Raw genomic sequence first — 11,591 nt, 5'->3', positions numbered from 1 at the left:
AGGCATGCAAATAATCAACTGTAAATAAATTTATAAATATATTAGACAAAAATACTCTTACACAGTAAATGTGTTTGGGACATCTTTAAACAGGTATTCTGTATTTAAACATTTACATATATCATATATTGATCAATGGTCATGACAATTTGCATTTTAATGACCAAGAAACTGACCTCACAGCCCATTTTTCTTCAGTGGTGTTAGTTCCAGTCATTATGCAAATGTGCTGTTTATAGAGTTGGGGAAACCTTTTCGGTCACTTGGATGAGTGACGAAACGTTTCTCCCACCGAAAACGCTGCGTCCAGATGAACAGAATCAACTTTTTGGGATTAGTAAGAAAAAGTAAATAAATTTAGTAATTGCAACCAGGTGATTTTTGTAATAACATAATACATTGCATCTAAGATATTTGTTGTTTAAAGATTGGAGATTGGAATGTTGCTGGAAATGTTATTAATAATATGTAGCTGTGTAAGTTACATTAAGTATAGCAGAGATGAATTTGAAATTAAGCTGATGATGCTTAGCTTCATTGACTGAATTCCACCTCGATACTATCTAGTAAAAAGACAGCATAAAGAGTGTACTGTCAGTATAGAGGATGGAACAGGACAACTCATGAAACATCTGCTTAAATTTTGTTACCTTCAGTTGTGTAACTCCACAAACAGCAGTAAACCTCGGAGCAGCAGTAGCAGAGATCAGGTGATCAAAAAAAAATCAATCAAATCAATTGAAATTGTGACACTAAACCAATGAAACAGTATTTATAATATGATGGAAAGGTGACTTTGTCATGCTCACACAATCGAAATGAAATAAAACGTAAATTAGACAAGAGGGAAAATACAAATAAATAAAATATATAAAACACAGATTTGTGCTAACCATAGGTAAATAAAGGCTAATTCAAATGAAGTTTGCAAAGTAAACTACTTCAGTAGCAAACAAACTGTAGTCTCTCCTCACAGTCACGAGCCTGCCAAGCACCCTGATTGGCTCCTGTCACCTGTAGGGCTCCACACTTCATCTTGGGTTGTGGACATATTGGTTTCCCCCCTTGACCCCAGGCCGTGTAGTCCATCTCCTGCCCATCCACCCAGAGCCAGTCCCCAGGCAGGAAACGCAAGCCAATCCAGATGATTTCAGTGGTGTTAAGTTTGTTCAGCTCTTTCTGGATCATCAGCTTCTCGGTCTCAGATGCCACACTGGCCAGGTCCTTGTAGCGCTTTCTGCAGTACTCCAAGGCTTCCTCCCAAGTCTTTTCCTCCATCACCACTTCTGCACTGTAGCAGAAGAAGGTTGTTTGATACAATAGGGTTGCATCGTACCATGTGTTGTTCAACACACAGCCACGATCTTCATTACCCTGACAGTTGTCAGGTTGATGTTCTGCCCAGAAATTCCTGGACACCACTCCACCTCCTGACCATGTCCAGTGACCATTACCTGGCGAATTTCTCACCAGTCCTATCCAGATAGAGTGATTGACATTTCTGGAGAGCTGCTTTAGTTTGTTGACATCCTTCTTAGTACTTATAGGGGCCAGGTCTGTGTAGTTCTGCCGACAGTAACTCTGAGCTTGAAGCCAATCCATTTTCTGGTCAACATAAATGTACTTGGTAAACGTTCCAGACAAATTCAGCAAGAGCAGGATGAAGGTGAAGAGTTGATCCATTGTTGTCTTCTTTAGAAGAGTCTTTCATAGCAATGAGGATCCAAAGACATTTGTAAGATATATGCTGGAGATGTGAGCATGTCATAAAGTATTTGCATAACAGGACATCCCTTTTATTCTAAGAACCTATTTGCTTTCAGCAGTAGGGACACAGACTTCTGACTTATACTTGTTCAAGTAGCTGATGTATTTATTAGTAATTGTAAAATCAAACTGGACTAACTTGGATTTTTAAAGTATAAAACAATTTAAATGAAACTTTCATCTCATATGTCAAGCTTGAAAACATAAAAGTGGAAGAAAATTAAATTAAATGAAAGTTTTTGAATCTGGTTAAATCTTTTATTTTAACTTCAACTAATTAAACTACTTCTAGAGGTACACATATTTTCTCCTCCCATTTACGTATAATTATCTCAAAAATGTACAAAGTTGTAAATACAAAACATTCATAATAGCGTGAAAGTTCTACTTACTTTACTATTACGTATTATAGCATCTTGTCAAATCCATGAAAGTGAAAGCTTGTTTAAGTATAAGCAATTTAATTCGAGTTCAAATTAGTTACTGTTAAATGTATTCAGCTATAGTTAAAGAAAGAGATTCTAGGTCAGGTTATTTACTTTATTTCATATTAACTGAGCCTAACCATAAAAATGAGTGACTCAGTTTATTTCATGATCATTGTACTTAAACACACCAATGAGAACCACAAGGAGATCACTTTGGGAAATAGTTTTCTTTCAGGGATCCCCAAAAACACTGAAAATATACTGTGTACAGCCAAGCCACAAACCACACCCAACCACAACACATACACAAGATGAAAAAAACCACAAGGTTATCGGGACAAGTTAAACAAATTTTTATTTTCCATAAGGCAAAAATGAAATGTTGCTTGGTTCACATCAGACAAGCAAATCATAATATTCAGGAAGAAGGCAAAGTCATTTTTCATACCACTGCGTCAGCCCCCTTGGAAAACAAATGAAGAGGTCAAGAAAGCAAATTCAAAGAGGAATGAAAAAATATATAATACAAATGGTTTATTTGTTTGTTTTTCTGAACTGCCTTTTGTTCTGCTTTCAACATTTTTGCTTTAATTCTGTATATTGCATCTTTGTCTTTTTATATGTAGCCAGTGGCCAGTGGTCTCATTATACTGTAAACGTCAAATGTTTTTGTGTGTATTGGTGTTGTGCTGATGGTAGAGGATCACCATGAAAGATGTCAATGTCTTTGTGGGTGCCATGATGATAAAGATTCATATTGTACAACATGTTTTATTAGAGAACCTACATGATTGTGGTCTGTATTATGAAACAGTTCGTCGAAGCAAATGGGATCCCCCCTTTGGTCCTTATCTGGGTGACTTCACCCATTAAATACTTTGTGAGGATAGTGAAGATTACATCGCAGAGTTTGTATCTAGGGGTCCAAATGATTGGACTCTGAATGGAACTCATGGCCATTGATTATTGTCATTGATCAATGATCATTGGTCACTGATGTCACTGATGAATGGTCTTTAATCAGTGGTCTTGAAAATTTGAATATTAATGATCAAGAAGCTTGCCTCACACCCCATTGTTCATCAGTGGTGCTAGTTTCAGTCATTATGCAAATGCACGTTTATAAGGTTGAGGAAACCTGCATTTAGCTGAGACTGAAGAAGTCACTTGGATGAGTGATGAAATGGTTCTCTTCCCACAAACAAAGCTTCAGGTATTTCATTGGGGATTTTTATGTTGCAACAAATCTTTAGTAGACTATAGCATAATGGTAAATGGCCTGTATTTGTATAGCACTTTACTTAGACCCTAAGGACCCCAAAGCGCTTTACACTACATTCAGTCATCCACCCATTGACACACCGGTCAAGGCAAGCTACATTGTAGCCAGGGACCCAGTACCACTGACGAATGTTCTGTAAATATTTATTTCAAATTATTTGGACCATGTAAGTGTATTAGTTGACATCAAAGTGAGCCTTTAAATTGCCTAACAACAAACAATTCAAACAAGGCAATTTATTTCACATCCAGTGAATCATTTTAAAAACCCCAAGACCGGTTTGAGGCAGATGGCCATCCCTCACTGAGCCTGGTTCTGCCAGAGGTTTCTCTCTCACTCATTCACACACCGGTCATGGCAAGCTACATTGTAGCCACAGCTGCCCGGGACGCACTGACAGAGGCGTGGCTGCTGGACACTGGCGCCACCGGGCCCTCTGACCACCACCAGTAGGCAACCGGTGAAGTGTCTTGCCCAAGGACACAACGACCGAGACTGTCTGAGCCGGGGCTCAAACCGGATTACAAGACAAACTGCCAACTCTTGAGCCATGTTCACCCCGATAATAAGAAAAGTCTACAGCTTGTTGAATATTTTATTTATTTTTGTGTAAACATCAAATGTATGTCATGTCTATCATATCTATCAGTCACACAAATGGATAGATCACAGGGGGCTGTGGGTGATGAATTAACTATAAACATTTTTGCTTCTCTATTGAGGCATGCAAATAATCAACTGTAAATAAATTTATAAATATATTAGACAAAAATACTCTTACACAGTAAATGTGTTTGGGACAACTTTAAACAGGTATTCTGTATTTAAACATTTACATATATCATATATTGATCAATGATCATGACAATTTGCATTTTAATGACCAAGAAACTGACCTCACAGCCCGTTTTTCTTCAGTGGTGTTAGTTCCAGTCATTATGCAAATGTGCTGTTTATAGAGTTGGGGAAACCTTTTCGGTCACTTGGATGAGTGACGAAACGTTTCTCCCACCGAAAACGCTGCGTCCAGATGAACAGAATCAACTTTTTGGGATTAGTAAGAAAAAGTAAATAAATTTAGTAATTGCAACCAGGTGATTTTTGTAATAACATAATACATTGCATCTAAGATATTTGTTGTTTAAAGATTGGAGATTGGAATGTTGCTGGAAATGTTATTAATAATATGTAGCTGTGTAAGTTACATTAAGTATAGCAGAGATGAATTTGAAATTAAGCTGATGATGCTTAGCTTCATTGACTGAATTCCACCTCGATACTATCTAGTAAAAAGACAGCATAAAGAGTGTACTGTCAGTATAGAGGATGGAACAGGACAACTCATGAAACATCTGCTTAAATTTTGTTACCTTCAGTTGTGTAACTCCACAAACAGCAGTAAACCTCGGAGCAGCAGTAGCAGAGATCAGGTGATCAAAAAAAATTCAATCAAATCAATTGAAATTGTGACACTAAACCAATGAAACAGTATTTATAATATGATGGAAAGGTGACTTTGTCATGCTCACACAATCGAAATGAAATAAAACGTAAATTAGACAAGAGGGAAAATACAAATAAATAAAATATATAAAACACAGATTTGTGCTAACCATAGTTAAATAAAGGCTAATTCAAATGAAGTTTGCAAAGTAAACTACTTCAGTAGCAAACAAACTGTAGTCTCTCCTCACAGTCACGAGCCTGCCAAGCACCCTGATTGGCTCCTGTCGCCTGTAGGGCTCCACACTTCATCTTGGGTTGTGGACACATTGGTTTTCCCCCTTGACCCCAGGCCGTGTAGTCCATCTCCTGCCCATCCACCCAGAGCCAGTCCCCAGGCAGGAAACGCAAGCCAATCCAGACGTGTTCAGTGGTGTTAAGTTTGCTCAGCCCTTTCTGGATCATCAGCTTCTCGGTCTCAGATGCCACACTGGCCAGGTCCTTGTAGCGCTCTCTGCAGTACTCCAAGGCTTCCTCCCAAGTCTTTTCCTCCATCACCACTTCTGCACTGTAGCAGAAGAAGGTTGTTTGATACAATAGGGTTGCATCGTACCATGTGTTGTTCAACACACAGCCACGATCTTCATTACCCTGACAGTTGTCAGGTTGATGTTCTGCCCAGAAATTCCTGGACACCACTCCACCTCCTGACCATGTCCAGTGACCATTACCTGGCGAATTTCTCACCAGTCCTATCCAGATAGAGTGATTTACATTGCTGGAGAGCTGCTGAAGTTTGTTGACATCCTTCTCAGTACTTACAGGGGCCAGGTCTATGTAGTTCTGCCGACAGTAACTCTGAGCTTGAAGCCAACCCATTTTCTGGTCAACATAAATGTACTTGGTAAACGTTCCAGACAAATTCAGCAAGAGCAGGATGAAGGTGAAGAGCTGATCCATTGTTGTCTTCTTTAGAAGAGTCTTTCATACCAATGAGGATCCAAAGACGTTTGTAAGATATATGCTGGAGATGTCAACTTTGCCATTCAAAAATATTTACATATCAGGATGGCCCTTTTATTCTGAGAACTCGTTTGTTCTCAGCAGCAGGGACACGCACCTACTGCTCACATGTACTTCTTCAAGTAGCTGATGTATCAATTTATTAATCACCATACACTAAACAGTGCAATAAAAGTTGGATGAAATCTTCAGCTCAAATGCCCTATGATGGCTCCTGAGTCGTTGAGCCAGTGTTTTGAGTTTATTCTCTTTTGTTTTCAGTTCAGAGTTTTTGTATTAATATCCAGTGGTTCTTTAAAATTATGTTTTGGATCATTTTTGGATTTCTTTGTTATTATTTAGTCATTGAGCTTCAGTTAATGTCTGTTTTATATTTGTATTCTGCTTTCCTCAGCCTCCTCCTGTGTTCGCTGTGTCCAGTTAAGTTTCCCTCTAAGTAGTTGTTATGTTTTGTCACTTCTTGTGTTATTTTGCATCATCTCATGTATTTTGTGTTCAGTTTGGCTTCTTGCAGCGTCCTTTCGTCCTAATTACCCCATATAAACATTTAAACACTCAGTTTCCTTCTGTTTCTTGCCCTGCTCTCTCACACTGTATGTTCCTTGTTTTTTCTTTAATCCCTCAGTTTTGCATCTCTGACTATGTATTAGCTTTGTTTGTATTTTTACATGAGCTTCAGCAATAAAGCTGTCATTTGAGTTCACCACTTGTCTTTAGAGTACTGCATAGCGAGTCCTAAATCTGCCTCCTGTAGCATATTTTGTTTCATGTGGAGCTTAAAAAAAATTATTGGTTAGTGATAGAAAGATATAAGGCAGTTGAATGTGAGGCAGGTAAATGTTAAGGTTGAAGAAAAAGATTGTAGGTCAATTTATTTAGTTTATTTAACATTAATTGGGCCTAATCACAAATATGAGCTTCACAGGGAGTTATTTATTTGTTTTTTAATGGATGCCAGATTTAAAACGCTTTGAACCTTTACATAAGCTGAAAGAAAGACCAAGGTTGTTTGAACAAGGTAAACAAATTTTTAATTTGCAAAAGGCAAAACTGAAGTGTTGCTGGCTTCGCACAAACAAATTCGTTTTCAGGAAGAAGTCAAAGTCATTTCTCATATTATCACAACATCCTACTTGAAAAACAAATGAAAAGGTTTAGAAGAGAAATTGTACGATGACTGAAAAAAAATCTTAAATTGTATGAGAGGGATAAGAATGTGTTTTACTTTGTTTTGTTGTCTTTTTATTCCTAATTCTTTCTTTAATTCTCCTACTGCTACTCTGCCTGTTAATACCTTGAATTAGCATATAGCACGACAGGCCGCTGGAGCGTCCCAACACAGACAGACTATCTTTCAATATTTTTCACTGTATGCTGTTACTTTGTAGCTGTTCCCATTGTAACAGCTGCTCACCGTACTGCTTCTCCCTGATCCCAGCACACTATTACATAAATAGGAGAAGCAGAATTATAACATTCACACCAGCCAGCCTCTCCTGGTACTTTCCACTGTACCCTCAAGCCCTCCTCTCTCTGCAGCTTACCCATGACCATACCACACCTTACTGCCACATGGCATTTGTTCATTTTTGTATTTTGACATGGCTCGTACTGTCCTTATTGTGTAGTTTTGTGTAAACCATATAATAAAAAACGTCATAGTTCTTCCTCCAGACATTTCCAAGACTCCTTGTTTGCATCTGAAGTCCTTTGCATTGGAAGTTGAATCTTTGTCAGTAGAGTGATCTTTGCAGCTTGTAAACATCAAATATTCTTAGATGCATTTCATTAAGGATTTCTTAATGATATTTGAAACTCTTTAAACACAATTTGCATTATTTTGACATCCTTGAAGGAACTTAATTGCAGTTGTAGTTAAAAGCATCAAAACTGTTATTCAAGTAAAGTAGTTTTGATGCTTTTAAAGTCCAGTGCAGCACATTAGTTTGTTATGTCATGACTGAGCAGCACATGGCTTTTAGTTTTTGTTTCTGGTGCCCTCTATTTCACAGAGTTGCATACAGTTGTGTTTGTGGTTGATGCTTTGCACTTATGAAATTATTACAGATTTATTTACATTAAACACATTAAGGTAAAGTCTAAGTTAAATATGTAAAGTCTTTGGCTAAGGTTGTGATTAGGTTGAACCTAATCACACAAGATATAAAAAAGAATTTGAAAAAAATATGCACGAGCTGACAAAAATCCAAATTTTATCACGACAAGGTAAACTCCATTTTTAATTGGTGTAGCTGGGTACAAATCAAACAAAACAAACAAAGTGCAGAGGTCAAGAGAACAAATTGAAGGGTATGAAATATGAAAATATGAAAAATATGTCTTTATATGGTGTGTGAGAGGGATACAATTTATATTTTTTACAATTTTTTCTCAACTGCAGTTTTATTTTCCCTTCACCATTCTTACTTTCATTCTTCACAAGTCTGTTTTCTTCATCTTATCTTCTGCTCATTTGGGTAGAATTACATTGCAAATCTACCCATATGGAAAGGATGTATATAAATCTTATAAGGTTTGTATCTGTCTTGTGTGAAACTTGTATGAAAAGCATACAAGAGTGAAAACAGATATAAGATCCCTTGAAAAATTATATAATGAAACTTGTATGTTTTGGATACTTACTAAAACAATATATGAAAGTAGTGAGAAAGTGGCCACTTTCATGAGTAAATCATATAAGTTTTTACTATTTCTTTTCCATATGGGTAGAAACGTGTTCAATACATTTTTAGATAGTATTTGTGTACATGCTTGCCTCAAACCTCAAACTATAAATCCAAAAATATAAATTGTGCATGATAGCTAAGAGATGTTGTAACAGTGGGCTCATCACATTTACAAAGCAAGTCTGAAGCATAGACATTGAACTGCTACCTGACACAGTCTGTTATGTTCTCCACTCTGTGACTAGTAAAATCCAGACACAGCATCCCCATCCCCCTCTTCCTTGTTTCTGGTGACCTTAATCATGCCTCTCTGGACCCAATGTTACCATCATTTACCCAGTATGTTACATACCTCACCAGAAGCGGCCATGTGGGAATTGCTTTGTGATGACGGTGAAGACATTGATGGTCTGGTGGATTAGCTACAGTCCATACCAACCAGGATTGTATGGTGTTTCATAAACAATAAACTAAGAATCCCTCCTGACATCGAGGCTGTGTTCATGAAACGTGATTTAAACATGTTTAGATTAAGTAAGTTGAGCTCTTGGAATATTTTAATCCTTCACAATTTTGTCATTTTATTCCAGTCCTATTCAATAACCTTTACCCCTATACTACTTGGTCACTTAAATACTACATGTTGTCTTCATATTACATAATATTCAACAAAGTCTAGAGTCTGGTTAAAGTAAAAAATTTAAGGGATTTACAACAACTGCCGTCCTCCTATCTTTATCCGGGTTGCAGGATTAAAATTCTGGAAAATCATTAGTGATGAAGATGAAAATGGTTTCATTTGATTTGCCAAATGTTGGTCATAATACAAAATTATGTGGGGCTTTTGTCAGTAGGGGCATACAAAGTGATTAGGTTACAATGAATAACTAAATACTAAATGGTATCGCAGTACAGTAACGATAACTCCTGTCTCTGGATATAAACTAAGAGCATGCAACAGTTAAAAGAATAATCATGTGCAGGCGATCAAGGAAGCCAGCTGCTGTAATAAGATAACAGTAGATCTGTTATATACACATGAAAATGAAAAAAGCAAGACTGGACTGAACAAGTGTTCAGTGAAGTTGAGTTTAGGAATGAAGGCAGGAAAATCCACCTGCTTGCTCACCAATTCCAGAGGTAATCTCTGATAAACAATCTCTCTTTGGATGATGCAAATTTGGAGATGGCACCAGGGCTCACTACAAATAATGTTGCATTTGTTTTTATGGAACATATGCTTGAAGTCACCCTATGGCATAGGTCCTATCCTAATCAGTCAAACATGGCATAATTAGAGAAGAAACCAACTGACCACTGCAGCAGGATCAATGCTCACAGTTGCTGCAAAGTAGGCACCAGTCAAGTATCTGATTGTTAGCACCTGGAGTACCAGAAGCTCAAAACAAGAGTCAACAGCAGAATAAGCTGTTTGGCACTGGCAGAGAAGAATTGGCAGGTTTTTCATGAGTGCAACCCACAAATGCATTTTCCTTTCAAAAGTGGTAGCATTTAAGGGTAACTAAGCAGGCTTTCTGATAGTATAAGGTTTACTGCCAGAAACAATGTTACCATAAAGAAATAATCAACCAAACACAAATTTCCCTACTATTCGGGCAATGTTTATGTTTGAAACATGTACTTATGCTGTAATATCTATGTGCGGTATATGTGGAAGCTGGTCCTGGTCCCTTGGTCTTTAACTCTTTGTTTTGAGTTTTGTGGGTTTGTGTTTTTTTATGTGTGTTTTGAGAAGTGGTTTATGTTTAGTGTAAATGCTGTTAAAATGTTCTGTGTAGTTTTCATGATGTAGATGACTGATTTATAATAAGTTACAAAATTTCATGAATATATAGTTTGTGTTGAAATGTCTTTATTTGAAATGTACATGTGTAAAGTGTAAGAGCTAGTGTCTCGTGAGAATACCCTTAACGAGAGTACACGAGACTTTGCATGGACTGCGAGGGAGCAGATGTCTCTCATGAAGCGATTTTAAGCTAAAGGTTTGCTAAAAGAAAAGGCAATACAAGGACTTAAGGACCTCTTTTCAGGACAAGCAGCCAACGAGGTATTTGTCATTTGAGAAATGTTTTTTATTTGTGTTTGGACTTAATATGTGTACTGTAAAGTTGCTAATTGGTTTGTACTGTTCGCTCGTGACCAGTTCTCACGGCGTACTGGCGTACTGGCGTATCGGCGTACTGGTGATGGTGAAGCTGAGGAGAGAAGCCCCAAGTAATAAACGCCCGTTTCAAAGAACCGACCTGTGTCTGTGTTGTCGTGAAGAGAGCTACAGTGAGAACTCGCCTGCTCAACACGGGTAGGAGAGGACAGGATCGCCGCGGATGACGAAACGACGTGGATCCGGTGCATCACGTCAGATAAGCAGAGTGCATAACGCATATCGGCACAGCGTTAACAAGCAACGGTGGTTAGACTGAGCTAAAACGCTAATTTTCACGTTTAAAATCAGGAGAAGCTCTACCACAAAAGTGAAGTTAAGGTGGTGTGAGAAGTGGTTAAATGTGGAAATTGCAACTAAGAGACTCATCTGTTATCCTTGCTTGCTTAATGTAGAGATTAATCCAATGTGTTTGCATTTATAGTTGGTGTACATCATAAGGTTTAAAGAATGAACAAGTAAATATTTAACAAGCTCACAGGTTATGAGTAATTTTGAGTTTACAAAATTTGCTGAGTTTTAAAGGGCACCTTATGTGAATTTTAAAGGGGTACTATACTGATGTGAAAACTTGAAAACCTTTAGTAATGTAAATGATAAGGATTTAAGGTCTTTCTAAGTACATTTACACTGTTATTGTATATTTGTGATAAGGTAATTTTGTTGTTCTTATCTGTTTGAAACTTAAGTTCAGTATTGAAGTCAACAGTGTGTTGGAAGACTCATACATACATTTATGAACCTTACTGGCTATTCAAATTAAGTCTATTGCAACTTTC

The 11,591-nt window shown here is 37.5% G+C and overlaps 2 protein-coding genes across 4 annotated transcripts; both read right to left on the bottom strand.

Annotated features, from left to right (window-relative positions):
• Nucleotides 1-942: 942 nt before the first annotated feature.
• LOC148096105 (macrophage mannose receptor 1-like) lies at nucleotides 943-1,746 on the bottom strand. 2 transcript variants are annotated; one of them, XM_087836360.1, is made up of 2 exons: nucleotides 1,154-1,683; nucleotides 943-1,048 (listed from the first exon to the last, which is right to left on the bottom strand). In XM_087836360.1, the coding sequence occupies exons 1-2, from the start codon at nucleotides 1,681-1,683 to the stop codon at nucleotides 943-945; spliced, it is 636 nt and encodes a 211-aa protein (XP_087692486.1). The 2 variants fall into 2 exon arrangements, with proteins under 2 accessions (XP_087692486.1, XP_087692487.1); XM_087836361.1 differs by having other exon boundaries at nucleotides 943-1,746.
• A 3,393-nt stretch (nucleotides 1,747-5,139) lies between these two features.
• Nucleotides 5,140-5,943, bottom strand: LOC148096104 (macrophage mannose receptor 1-like). Of its 2 annotated transcripts, XM_087836362.1 has the most exons (2): nucleotides 5,343-5,880; nucleotides 5,140-5,237 (listed from the first exon to the last, which is right to left on the bottom strand). In XM_087836362.1, exons 1-2 carry the CDS (start codon nucleotides 5,878-5,880, stop codon nucleotides 5,140-5,142), a joined length of 636 nt encoding a protein of 211 aa, XP_087692488.1. The 2 variants fall into 2 exon arrangements, with proteins under 2 accessions (XP_087692488.1, XP_087692489.1); XM_087836363.1 differs by having other exon boundaries at nucleotides 5,140-5,943.
• Between the last annotated feature and the right edge of the window lie 5,648 nt (nucleotides 5,944-11,591).

This window comes from Neolamprologus brichardi, chromosome 23 (assembly GCF_056152115.1).
Source record: "Neolamprologus brichardi isolate AB-2024 chromosome 23, ASM5615211v1, whole genome shotgun sequence".
NCBI lineage: Eukaryota > Metazoa > Chordata > Actinopteri > Cichliformes > Cichlidae > Neolamprologus > Neolamprologus brichardi.
This window is presented reverse-complemented; position numbering and strand designations above follow the sequence as displayed.